General features: G+C 39.9%; 1 protein-coding gene across 50 annotated transcripts in view; it reads right to left on the reverse strand.

Annotated features, from left to right (window-relative positions):
* The window catches only part of Ncor1 (nuclear receptor co-repressor 1), a 142,761-nt gene that overhangs the window by 20,262 nt on the left and 108,421 nt on the right, over nucleotides 1–14,078 (reverse strand). For 33 of the 50 annotated variants that reach the window (XM_063269692.1, XM_063269690.1, XM_039086676.1 and 30 more), the window contains 9 exons: nucleotides 12,433–12,601; nucleotides 10,535–10,678; nucleotides 6,384–6,467; nucleotides 5,776–6,032; nucleotides 5,106–5,460; nucleotides 2,843–3,064; nucleotides 1,383–1,592; nucleotides 820–969; nucleotides 245–445 (listed from right to left, as the gene is read on the reverse strand). In XM_063269692.1, coding sequence (XP_063125762.1) covers nucleotides 245–445; nucleotides 820–969; nucleotides 1,383–1,592; nucleotides 2,843–3,064; nucleotides 5,106–5,460; nucleotides 5,776–6,032; nucleotides 6,384–6,467; nucleotides 10,535–10,678; nucleotides 12,433–12,601 — 1,792 coding nt within the window. The remainder of the gene's footprint in view (nucleotides 1–244; nucleotides 446–819; nucleotides 970–1,382; nucleotides 1,593–2,842; nucleotides 3,065–5,105; nucleotides 5,461–5,775; nucleotides 6,033–6,383; nucleotides 6,468–10,534; nucleotides 10,679–12,432; nucleotides 12,602–14,078) is intronic. The other 17 variants (XM_039086704.2, XM_039086706.2, XM_039086705.2 and 14 more) reach the window with 6 other exon arrangements.

The raw sequence follows: 14,078 nt of genomic DNA on the forward strand, positions 1-14,078 counted from the left end.
TTTTAGCTTTAAGAGTCTCCTACCCAGTATTTTCAGAAGCAACTGAAGACCCATGTTGCTCAGGCCCAATCAGAATGATTCTTAAGTCATGGAAAGTTCCTTCCAACTTCTACAGCACTTTTGATTGTATTACATATATTGTCTTTATCTTAGAATTCTTATTTGCCTACATAGAGTAATTAAGCATCCTAACCCACAGGAAATTAGCAAGACCTGTTCCCTAAGGGTCAAAGCCTCTACTGACCTGGTCGTAGGTAGAGGTCAGTGGGAGCAGCAGTGATCCTTTCACGCTCACGCTCGCGTTCGCGTTCACGTTCGCGTTCGCGTTCACGTTCGCGCTCGCGCTCACGCTCTCTCTCTCGCTCCTTCTCCCTTTCCCGCTCTCGTTCTCTCTCAGCACTTGCAGCTGCTGCAAGGTGTGTCGGGTGTCCTGTAAAACACGAGTCTGCAACTTAAGATAAAACCGCCAGTCTAACATGTTACATGTGTAAATGAAAGTTCCAAAAAAAACAAACAAAAAAAAAAAAAACAAAAAAACAAAACCTCCAAATATGGACATATGAAATTTATTTAACAAACTCTGGATAGCAAATGGGGCACTTGTGGAGAATCTAGTTATAGGAATATGTTAAATGAAAAGCAGAATGGGAGAAAGATATCCAGAATTCTTCTGCAGATTACATCAGTTTTGTCTGAGAAACAGACAGCGTTATCTTATGTGGATATGCTCTCCCTAGAAAAATCATTGACTTCTTTTCTGGAACATTACTTCCCTTTTCTTCTAGAACAAGCCAGATATGTTATCATGGAGCATCTTACCTGGAGACAAAGAAGCAGCATTGTATGGCCTCGGAGGGAAAGTAATCTGTGTACCAGGGATATAAGTGATTCTGTCCATGGGAGGGGTGCTTGTCCCCCCTGCATGAGGCACTAAGATTGTTGGAGGCATATTGGTCAGGTCAATGATTCCTATCCAAAGACAAATACAGTTTATTTATGTTAGGCATTACTATAAACTGACACCTAATTCCAGAAGTATACATGGGTTTCCCTTTTGTCTCTTTATGACACACTGATAATTTGCATTCAGTATAAAGAAAAAGGTTTTAAACATTATCATTGTTTCTTAAGACCCTTTCTAAACCTAAACAAGATATGAAAACACTGTGCTCTACAGAAGTAGCCTCAGGTATGGGCATCTTAAAGAAGTCATGGCCTTCAAGCACTTCCACGATTATATGGCTTCTTTTGATGTTCACTAGAAGATATCATCTCAATCGTTATTTTATTTGCTTTCAAGGGTAAAAGTCTACACAGGCAAGTATAAACTTCTTGTATGTCTTTCCCCCATTCATTTAACAAATGTGAAAAGTTTTACACACCTCTTGTAGCTGGATAAGGGAGACCCAGTGGCTGCTCTCGTGGGGACAGTCCCCTGGCAACATCAGGGCGCAAATTCACTTGCATCTGCTGTGAGGTAATGTAATCATTTAGGATTGTCTGTCTTGTATTCTCCATTGCATAAAGCTGGTACTGACTTGGGTATCCTGGGGTTGGTGAAAGCTGTCTCTGAAACAGGTAAGCAGCAGCTGCTGAGTGAAAGAAAGAAAAAAAAAATTGCACTGAGTGTGTGAGATTAATTTGCTAAACGTTATCCTTGGACAGAGTTGAACACAAGCCACTTTCGCCGAACTCCAAGGAGTACAGGGATTCGTTTGAAACCTTAACACATAAGTCTAACTCCTTCTTCCCCAAGACATAGTTTCTCTGAGCAACAGTTCTCTGTCCTGGAACTCCCTCTGCAGAGTTCCGCCTGCCTCTGCCTGCCTCTTCTCCCATGTGCTTGGATTAAAGGCATGCACTGACATATCCTGTAAATCCTACACATTTTAATGCCAGAGGTGTAATGGAAAGGTAAGGACATTGAACATTTCTAAAGTAATTTTGTTTCAGTAATTACCATGAAACTTTATTATGTTTTCACCTGACCTATATGAAAGTTGTGATTGAAAACTAAAATCCTTTTTCACAGCAGGGGGAATTCATGTGGAAACAATTTCTAACATAGAAATGTTATTTCTCTGGAGGTAAAAATGATTGGATACAACCATTCAGTAATGTGTGAGTTTGAAAGAAGGATGGGGGAAACCTTGTCTATAAAGGGCTAGATGCAATTACTTGAGGTTTCAAGAGCTATATACTATTTCTCACAGCTTCTCAATTCTGTTATACTGAGAAGAAGCTGTGGCCTAAACAAATAAATGCCTATGAGTCATGTTCTTAAAAAAGTTGTCTACAGGAAGAGGATTTTCATCAAATAGTTATTGTTTTATTAGCCCCTGAAAAAGCATAACTCAGGATGCAATGATGTCTTAAGGGACGTGTGTGTACCACGATCCCATCTTTCTAGATGGGTTTTGCCACTTAATTATTTTTAAACCATACCTTCATTAAAAACAAACAAACAAACAAACAAAAAAGCTAATGATCATGGGGAATTTCTTTATTTATAATAGAGATAATGGTTAGATTTAATCAATGGTTTACAAAAAGGTACTGACCTTCAATCAGAACACTATATTGTAATTGGCATACTTAATTCATCATATTAACCTACCTTTTCAATTAGACTTACCAATTGCAATAAAGAACAAAGCATTTCAGGCCCTTATTAATTTTAATTCTTTAAGCTTTGTTAATATTTTACTACTTTGGAGTGCTGGTAACATGGGGTGTTCTATTCGAAAGACTGCACTGACTTATACAGTTCACTGAACTATAATAGCCTCAACAGTCATAAAGTATTTCTTGGCTATCAATTGTCAATAAACACTGCACTTACCAGGATCCAAAGCCCTGTGAAAGGGCATGGCTGGATCCAAGTGCGTGGGAAGATGGCTCCGATAAACCTCTCCTGCAGTGGTACTCCTATGATGGGGGTCAAATGGACTGTGACTCACGACGGAGTCCACGGCAGGCACTGGAGACTTGGCTGGGACACTTTCTCTTTGGGTTGGGGTCAGAGCTGACTTCCTCTCGTGGCTGGTAGTCTTGCTGGAAGAACCTGGAACAGCAATAACAAAGCACCAATGCCACACAAACCCTTGAGGAAACGTCAGCATGTGCAACTCCCAACCCCAGCATTTAAATCCAATGTTGTAATATATCTGAGGGTGAGAACAAGTAGGAGCCTTGAAACATGGAGGCCACTGTGAGGTTTTGTAGCATAGCAGCCATCCTAACCACATCATGGTAAGATCGTGAAAAGTGAGCTGGGAGTGGTAGCATATGACTAATCTCAGTGCTCAGGAGGGGGCAGAGATCTCTGTGAGTCTGAGGGCCATCTGGTCCAGGACAGCCAGAGCTACACAGAAATCCAAAATAAAAATAAAATCATGAAAGGTCATACAGTTCACTAATCTCTAAATCTCACTGCAAGTGACCATGCTTCCTACCTGGTACTAACACCAAAATCCCAAAACAAAAGAACATCTGTTTTGGCCCCACCTATAGTAAATCTCAAACTTTTCTTCTCTCCCTGTGTTCTCTAAACTCTTTGCTACCTGTCAACCATAACTTGCCCTAATTTTTGCCCTTCAGTCTGCCCTTCAGTGATTCTTTACCTCATAAGCATCCACTTGCCCCTACTCATTTTCGGTGATCCGACTGGCTCTTGTATTACCTATTACAACCACACACTTTGCAACAACCTCCTTGTAGAAATTTCTATGTCTATATATAGCATTAGCCATGTTACTTAATTTCTCTTAAAAAAATTATTTGCTTTAAAAAAAATTATGTGTGTGGCCATTTGCCCTGTAGTATGTCTGTGTGCTACATGTGTGCAGTGCCCTCAGAAATCAGAAGAGTGTCAGATCCCCAGGACTGGAGTTGAGGTGGCTGTTAGCTATCATGTGGATGCTAGGTACTAAAGCGAGGTCCTCTGGAACTTGCCAGTGTTCTTTTGTTTTTTTAATTTTTTTAGATTTATTTATTTTATTTATGTATGAGTACGCTGTAGCTGTCTTCAGACGCACCAGAGGAGGGTATTACAGATGGTTGTGAGCCACTATGTGGTTGCTGGAAAGTGAACTCAGGACCTCTGGAAGAGCAGTCAGTGCTCTTAACCACTGAGCCACCTCTCCAGCCCTTGCCAGTGTTCTTAACTGCAGAACCATCTCTTCGGCCCTACTTAATTTCTTTACTTTTGGTTTCCTGTATGGCTGGTTATTAAACTCCATGTACCTTACACATTTTGAAGGGAATAATTCACTGATACTAAATATATACGTGGTATAAAAGTATCATTAAATGCTTCTGTTTTGTTTACCCAGTCTCTAAATTGGTAGCCCTAAAACTTGATTCTGCATCTGCCCTGCCTCCCAAGTATGGGAATTACAGGTGTAGACTACCACTCCCAACGACCATAAAGCTATTAACTGAATTCTCCTGCTACAAACATGGCCATAAACAAATATTTCTACATCAAAAGAAAGTATTACTGGTCTATCCTGCCTGCTGCCAAGTCCTTTTCCTTCTGTGGGCAACTCTAGTAGGCTCTCCCTTCCTCTGCTTGCTATGCCACTCCTAGAACATTCTTCAACTCTTCACCATATAGCCTAAGGCTAACATAGTGGTTCTCAACCTTCCTAATGCTGTGACCCTTTAATACAGTTCTCCATGTTGTGGTGACTCCCAATCATTAAATCATTTTTATTGTTACTTCATAGCTATAATTTTGCTACCGTTATGAATTATAATGTAAACATCTGATATTCAGGGTAGCTGATTTGCATTCCACAGTGGAGTCAAGGCCCATAGTTGAAAACGCTCGTCTAACTGGTAAGATCTCAAAATATACACACCCAGCCCCACTTCTACCTCCCCAGTGTTGGTATTATAAGCAGACATCATCATGCTCAGCCCCCACCAACTAAGACATGTGGGTTCTGGAGACTGACTGAACTTCACTGACTGGGTTGCTTCCCTAACCCTACAGCCTGTGCGTCTTGAGATGATCTAGAGCTAATGATTTGGTGTTGTGTATTTGTTGGAGGTAAAAAATATTTTGCAAAAGTAGTCAGAACAGGTAACAAAAGTCATACCATCAGAAGTTCTGTTCATCATGGGGGAGCCTCTGGATATGGTGTTCTGGTAACTCACAGGAGTCCTGCGAGCACTGCTGTCATCATAGATTCCCGGGCTCAACTGTGCTTTGGGAGCTTCATGAAGTGTAGACCTGAGAACGGAGGGGCCAGAGCTCACCACTGACGTGTGCCGGGGTCGCACTGGTTCGCCTGCTTTCACGTCCTCATATTTTCCCCGTTCTACTACTTTTATGTTTTCTGGTACAATTTCCAGCATTCCTCGGGGTAGTTTGCTAGGCCCTGTGATTAAGGACTTCACATTGTGTTTGATAGCTGATTGACCTGAGTTGTTGTCAAATTTTATTGGTGTGCCCTAAGGGGAATGAAACAAACATTACAGGTAGCAAAGTTATCTAGATACTGTTCCTTCTAAGATGTATGTCTGCCTCATGGCAATTACACTTGCTATGCTGACATCAATCTGAGCCCATGAACCCTGAAATACACACATTCCCAAATTATTCACTTCAAACAGTGTATACAACAAGAAAAACTGATGTGTATGTAAAAAATTTTCTACCAAGAAGTCTGAATTACCCAGAACTACTAAGTCATATTTTTAAAACGGTTTCATAAATGTCATTCTGAAGTGGAATTGCTGACAGAAAGAGAGTCATGATCTGTTTACCTGGGAAATGGAACCCTCAATTATTGGCCTCGTGCTCTGGACCACTTCTGGAGTTTTCCGGCTTTCCTGAGTTAGAATATCTTGTCTTGGAATTTCATGAATGGAACGCCCCATTTCTTTGATGGTGGTGATGCCATCGTATGGTTTTCCTTTGGTAATGGCACCTTCAAATGCTCGACTAGGAGGGCTTTCCCTTTTTATCTGTTTGGGGTATTTAAGGCCATCTTCAAAGCTTTCGGCTGTTGCTCTAGGTGTGCCTTCAGGAAGACATCAGGAAAGACAACTGTTAAAATGATGCTAATGGTTGCAAGCCCTGCCACTGAATTTCTACAGCAGATCCTCAGATAGGCATTCGTGAGTCGCCATGGCATGGGGTTACTCAGAATTCATAGTTTCAGAATGGCTTTTGTAAAGATAGCTTGATGTTGAAAGATTAAGCAAGTAAAACCTTCAAATAGATGATGTAGCTAAGAGAAAAGTTAAGGCTTAAGATTTAATACTTCGAAGGGTAAAATACCTTAAAAAGTAGGTTTAATATTCCATAAAATTAATATTAAACTACCTTACCAGTGAATCAATTTATAACAAAAAGACAAAACACAATGTACCCTGCATTATGGAACCAGACAGCACAGTCCTTTCTTTGAGGTCAGAATGAGGACTCCCCCTGGGTAATGCTCGGCATATCAGACCTTTCAAAACAGTAAGAAATCCAGTTATTAAACAATGTAATTAAATTAACAATTGTTAATTTAAATACTGAATGTTGTCTACAGAGAAAAGATTTTGATAAAAAGCACTATGAAGGAAGGGGTGTAATTTTGAAATTGCACACGATTCAGACACAATCCAAAGGACTGGTGAGATGGCTTGATGTATAAGGGTACTTGCTGCCAATTCAGATAACCTGGGCTCAATCCCCAGGCCCTGTATGGTGGAAGGAGAAAGCTAATTCCTGCAAGTTAGCTTCTCACCTCAACATTTGCACAGCACGTACACGCACATATACACTAACTCATATTCATATTCTCTCTCTCTCTCTCCCTCTCTCTCTCTCGCTGAATAAACGTTTAAAAAAAAAGGAATTAGAGATACCTAATATACAGCTATACTTTAAAATATTTTAAAGGTTTATTTACCTGTAAGGGTTTTTATGTATCTGTGCCCCATGTGCATACTGGAGTTACAGAAGAAGATGGTGAGCCTGTATGTGTATGCTGGGAACTGAGCCCGGTTTCTCTACAAGAGCAGCCAGTGTTCTCAGCTGCTGAGCCATTCTCGTGTCCTTTAACTACTTCTCAGAACATTTTCCCAAATATAAAATAACCAGAAAAAGTATAAAATTTTATTTTAAAACACAAAGAAATTTTAGCTGGACTTGTTAATACATTCTTGGGAATAAGAGTCAGCTGGAGAGACGGCTCAGAGCACTGGCTACTCTTCCAGAGGTCCTGAGTTCAAATCCCAGCAAACACACAATGGCTTACAACCATCTGTAATGAGATCTGATGCCCTCTTCTAGTGTGCATGAAGACAGCTACAGTGTACTTACATAATAAATAAATCTTTAAAAAAAAAAAAAGACCAGAATTCAAGAAGTCTGAAGTTAGCAAAGGCCAGACCACATTATACCTATGCCCCAAAATATAAAATATATATCTCTCTTAAAAAAATTAGAATATTTAGGCTGAGCTTGGTGGCACACACCTTTAATCTCATCACTGGGGAAACAGACACAAGAGAATCTCTGTGAGTTTGAGACAAGCTTAATCTAGATATCTAGTTTCAAGACAGCTGGGATTACAGAGAGAGATCCTGCCTCAACAACAATAGGAGAACATTTAAATTTACATAGTGAGAACTAATAAAAGTTAAGTCATCAAGATAAAAACAAACCTTGGTGGGCAAAGGTGGGCTGGCTAATGTCTGAGCGTAAGGCCAGTGTGGGTCTCACATGGAGTTCAAGACCTACCAGGACCAGAGAGTGAGACCCTCTATTTTTTTTTTTCTTTTATCCTACCGCCTTTCTTTCCCTTTACCAATTTAGAAAGTGAAGCCCTACCAAGCACCTACCTCTACCCCTTAAAGTAATTAACAGTAAACCAGAACAACGTATAGACATAGAGAAGCCTTGCAAATCAGAGGAAAAATCATAACTAGATGTGGATTTGAACAGTATAAACAAAACTTTAAAATAAATCTTGTATCATTGTTAATTCAACTTATCATTACATTTTAGGTTTTAAATACAGCATAAATAACAATTATTAAGATTTAATTATAGAATAATTTTCCCCGTAAGGTCCTCTGTGTGCTAGAATCTATTTCCTTCACTCCTACATCAATAAATATACATAAAAAATTGGAAGGTTCAAGTGATAGAAAACATGTACTTTTTTTGAGCCCTGGTTACTTCGTTTAATATTTTGAAGTTCCATACATCTTCCTAAAAATTGCCTAATTTCAATTTTCCTTATGGCCAAATAAAATTCCACTGTGATATGGACCACATTCATCTACTGATAGACATCTAGGCTGATTCCATTTCTTTCCTATTTATTGTGGGAAGAGAGCAGCAATAGACACGGGTGAGGAAATATCTCTGAAATAGTCCCTTTGGGTGAATGCCCTAACAGGAGGGGCACTGGCTCAAAAACAGACATACAGATTGATGAAACAGAATGTAAGACCAAGACATAACTCAGTACAGCTCTAGTCACCTGATTTCTGACAAAGGTGACAAAAATAGTCACTGGAGAAGGACAGCCTCTTAAATGGTAACGAAAGCTGGAGAGGCATATGAACAAACCTCTAACCTGGCACAAACATCAACACTCCAAATGGATCAAAGACCTGAACCTCTGAAAATGCTAGAGGGAAAAGGAGAGAAAATATTTCAAGATGCAGGCACAGGTAAGGACTTTCTGAATAAGACTTGGGTTACAAAAGAAAGAAAGTCAGAACTGACAAATAGGCTCTCAGAAAATCTAAACCACAAAAGACACTGCTGACCATTACAAGTGAAACAGTTGGCCAGAATGGGAGAAAACCTTTGCTGAGTATAAATTCAAGATTCTCACGTAGACTACAAAGAACTAAAAACTCTAAACTACTCAGTCAAAAAATAGGCTGAGAGCTTACAGAGAGGAAATATGAACAGACAATAAGTATTTTGAGTATACAACACACAGCTGCCAAGGAAACGCAAACTAAAGCCATTTTGACGCTCTGTGTCATCCCTGCCAGAGTGAATTTCCAATAAATTCTGGAAAGAAATGCTGGGAAAAATGTATGAAAAAGACCCCTTAGTCATTGATGGTAGGGCTATGAACTAGTGTAGACAGCAACCACTATTAAAAGTTTCTCAGTCAGAAATAGATAAAACGGGGCTGGGGATTTAGCTCAGTGGTAGAGCGCTTACCTAGGAAGCGCAAGGCTCCGGGGGAAAAAAAAAAAAAGAAATAGATGAAACATTCATGACTCCTGGGAATCTAAACTCTGAATGTATCTTAGTTAATAAATCACTGCTCAAATATGAAATATACCTGGGGAAAAGGAAAAAAATATGGACATAGTAAAGAGAAAAAAATGAATATAATACCTAAGTAAGGAGTTTTAAAATAGTATCTTAAAGAGTAGCCGGGAGCACAGTGCCTGCTGCAGAATCATGACAGCCCCAGCATGTGCATGGACTGCATCTGTGAACCCAATGCTGGGGGACTCCAAGGCTAGCCAGCCTGGCCCAAGGGCCTAACTTTCTCACTGGGTGACAGTGAAAAGCAAACCATAATGACCTGTGGTTTTGGTAAAAATATGGACAAAGGAACAAACACACATTTCACATTAACAATAAATACTAATTAAAGCTTAGCAGTAATTGCATACATTTAGCCTAAAGAAAGTACAGGGGATTTTTAAAGGATGTTTAATTTTTACTTTATGTGTACGTGAGTCTTTTGCCTGCATTTATGTATCTGCACCACATGTGAAGAAGTCCCTATGGAAGCCAGGAAAAGTCTCAGATCTCTAGAACTGGAGTTACAGTCCACTGCAGTCCTGTGTGGGTGCTGGGAATCAAAGCTGGGTCTGCAGCAGAGCAGCCAGTACTCTTAACCAATGAGCCACCTCCCCAGATTATGCCCTGTTTTGTTTTTGGAATAGAGAAAATATAACTCTGAGGAAAATCACACAGGCCTTACTTAGTCTTAAATATTTTAACTAGATTAAATTATCAAAGGCAGGCTACACTTAAAAGTAAACCAAACCACAGTGACCCATGAATTCACAACATAATCAGCATCAAGTCCAACATGACCTGTAACCTCCTTACACTGATGAACGTCAGCCTCAACCTCCAGGTGAAGGGACAAGCACAGAGAAATACGCTAGGGAAGGTTCACCTGAGGGGGGAAAATGTATGTTCCTGCTCTATTTGTCATACACCATTTTTACCTCATGTATTGAAAAGAAATTCTGAAATGAGTTGTATCCCCCACAGGGTTTAAATTCCTAGATTCGCTGACTCAGGAGGCAACTCTACAATGGCTGAGGCACCTACACTGTCACTCTGCTGCAACCATTACATACGGCTTTCACTTCTTTCTACTCTGAAGTGCCACATAACTCATACAGTGATTTGATGTAAATTGAAATTATATTGATAAATTTCAGGTAGAAAGGCTAGTGATTAACCCCAATATAACAAAACTATTACACATAGTTAAATGCATCTGCGTAACACTGGAGGTGTTAATTTTACCCTCTAAAGGTGCTGCTGACACAGGAGACTCCCTCATCGACATGCCTTGCTTTACATTTCCTTCCACTGACTCATAGCTTCTTTTTAAACTCATTTCATGAGCTGTTCTTGGACTCCGAGTCCCTTCTCGGGCATTCTTAATATCTGTAGAATATAGAAACAAGAATTATTCAGAGCCCAAGGCCTATTTATAATGTGCAGTAAACTAAGTCACCTTAGTATTAGTCTTATAAAAACAACTTGATCCCAGCACTCAGGAGGCAGAGACAAATGGATCATTATGAGTTTGAAGCTAGCCTGGTCTACATAGTAACTTCCAGATCAGATAGGGCTGTATAGTACGACTGTGTCCCAAACGAAACAAAACAAAAACTTGTTCTAACATATATTTGTGTAGACAACATCCATGAAAAAACTTTTGTTTACTGCAGTATTAACTGAATGGCTCCTATATGCTAGGCAAAGGCTAGGCTTCCAGATAAGGTTAACAAATTAAGTCCCTTCTCATGAAACTTACTCAACAGTGGTGGGTACAATATGCTCAGGCTGTAAATATGGGATAACAATAAAGAGTACGCAGTGTTCTTCTACAGGATCTGACTTTAGTTCCCAGCATCTGCAACATGTGGCTCACAACTACTCCAGCTCCAAAGAACGTGGTGGCCTTTTCTGGCTTCCGCATGAACCCACATGAATTATGCAAAAGCACATGGCACGTGCATGTATGGGCATATATATATGAGAGGAAATTTATAGTATGCTGCAAGAATGATGAGACCAAAACTTGACCTACCCAGGGACATCTAGCAAAGGCAAGCTGAGAACGGAAGGATGAGTAAGAGATGCTTGTGTCCAATACAAAAGCAGGAAATAATGGCACAGGCAGAAAGAATAGGCTCAGATATCTCAAGAATGACAGAGCATGCTACCTTAAAGGAACATCCATCAGCTCAGTACAAAGCCAATGTGAAGAATGGAGTTTGGCAGAAAAGTTTAGGGCTAAGAGGAAAACCTGTAGGGTAAGCAAAAGGAGATTGTGGGGTGAGCTGATGCCATGAGGCAGTCCTGTAGTTATCCTTTAAGGCCACAGAAAGTGAAGCAGGAAGCATGATAGTTACTCCAGGTGAGTTAGCATACCCAAAGTCCTCCAGACAAAAAGTAATGCCTGGAGGCAGAATAAGGGATTGATCGCAAAGACTTTAGGAACAATCTAAATGATTTTGTAATATGTTGGATATGGAAAAAAGGGGAAAAGAAAGATATCCAGATTTCTAGCTTCTTTCCCTCTTCCCAGTGTTAGGCGTGGTAAAATAAGAAACAAGACATTGTAGATTATACACATCAGGTGCCATGTTCATCTCTTTGTACTAGAAGACAAAGATAAAATATTGCTAATGACTATTTCAAGGTTGTAGTCAAAAAACCTCAAACTCAGTCCTGTGCCTGATGACTACAGCAGACAGTAGCTATTCTTAGAAAACATACTCAAAAAGGAAAAGACAGATGGCTAGATTTGATAGATGGAAGAACAAACACAGATATATTTTTATTAAGGAGAGTTTAGTCCAACAACTAAGTTATCCAATTATCTGTTCATTAGTTCTTAACCTTAAAAATAATGATTCCTATTAAAATAAAAGCTATTCCATTTAAGTTAAACGCAGTGACTGGTCACTGACAATGTCTGCTGTTAATTACAGTACCCTTCCCTGTGCTCTGCACACTTACAGCTCTTAACTGACTGTCTTAATTGATTTTTCACAACATATCTCCTTTCATAAGGAGAAAACAGGTCTACAAAAATAAGCTGACTTACCTATAGTAAGGAAGTAAGACACTCAGAGCCTATATTTTCCGTCCACATCCTGAGATGGCGGCAGTGAATAAACAATACTTACTGTCATATGATAAGATATGTCCACTTTTGCCTTCATAGATGACATGGCCTTTGGATGCAGCTTCCTCTCTGACCTTCTCAGGACTGCTTTCCTCAATTGGCATCCTGGAAACAGGTCCCTTCACCAAAGCCTCTGTTGGTATGCCAGCCTGGGGCAGAGCTGGGGTCCCCTGTCATCAAAACAAACACAAGCACCCAAGGGTCACAAGTCACACGGACATGTAGAAAAGAGAACCTGAGAGTCAGGTCTTCAAATAAAGCAAAGTACACAAGAGGAAACAAGATATTTTACTTCTATAAACAAAGAAATCCCATACCTTGATCCTTCAACTCTACCATCCCAGAGAACTTAAGATGATTATAGCATAAAATGTAAAATAGCTTTGACCCCCATCCCTTAGCAAACCCCCATTGAAGAGTTTAGTTTTCAGAAAAGAAATATGTTTTAAGTCTACATGAAAATGTAATAATTTTTATAACATATAATAAAAGTAATACTAGATTAAGCTTTAACTGTGATGTACTGTAACTTTCACATTGCAATGAGAGTAAAACAGATGTTGATTATCAAGCTGTCTGCATGGTTGGTGCGCAGGCTTTGATCATCAATGAAGAGAGAGGAAAAGCTCAGATGCCTTATTTAGGATATTCGTCAGGACACATCATCTGAAATCTCACCGTCATTAGTCCTCCACTAGACTCACAGTGGGTCTTTATGCCCTCCTTCTTAGGGAAACAGTTTATGCTTACATAGAATGCTGTACACGTGGGTAGATTCGGCTGTGAAGGAAATGAAAGCCAGACCTAACTCAGTCCCCTGAGAAGGGTCTCTCCTACTCTAAGGAACCCCCAGAACTTGAGGCAACGCTCAGAAGCAGACGTTTAAAGGGGATGAGTGACAGGAACAATGTGTCTGGCACACCCAGTCATTATGAGAGGTCAGTAGGAAACATGAGGAAATCCTCAGCATGTACCCTTTGCCAAATGAGCAAATTTTAAAATAGATACAACTGAGCACCATTTGACCCAGTTAAAACCATTTTCCTGTGGGTTGGGGATTTAGCTCAGTGGTAGAGCGCTTGCCTAGCAAGCGCAAGGCCCTGGGTTCGGTCCCCAGCTCCGAAAAAAAAAAAAAAAAAACAAAACCATTTTCCTAACAAAACATTGGATGCTGGAGCAGTAAGAAAGATGTGAAGAAAAAAAGACCATATCAGCCCACTTACTTTTTCTGTATGCATTTAAGTCTTAACTTAGTTTGAAATAGCATACTTTTACCAACTATCCAAGGAGAGACATGGCGTTCCTCTGCAATGTTTGCTCTAAATGAACATAATCCATTGCAGCTACATAACTCAGGGTTGTCATAGCAGGGGATTCCTGAGCAGAATCAACCAAAGGCTCAGGAAAACACAGGCTGCTGGAATTCGTCTTGGAGAATTTGAATGCAGTAAATCTAGCACAAGGCTTAAGCATTTATGGTTAGGAACTTCTCAAGTGGCACTGATGCTATTGGTCTTGAGGCCCACACCACTAGTGCTGATACCTTAGGTTACAAGGATAGGAGAGAACAGCAAGCTAGTAACAATATACAAAAGTTTTTATCAGTGTTTATAAAAGGCAGAATATATGGACTTTATCACTCTTTTT

The sequence above is a fragment of the Rattus norvegicus genome, chromosome 10 (assembly GCF_036323735.1).
Source record: "Rattus norvegicus strain BN/NHsdMcwi chromosome 10, GRCr8, whole genome shotgun sequence".
NCBI classification, from domain to species: Eukaryota; Metazoa; Chordata; class Mammalia; order Rodentia; family Muridae; genus Rattus; species Rattus norvegicus.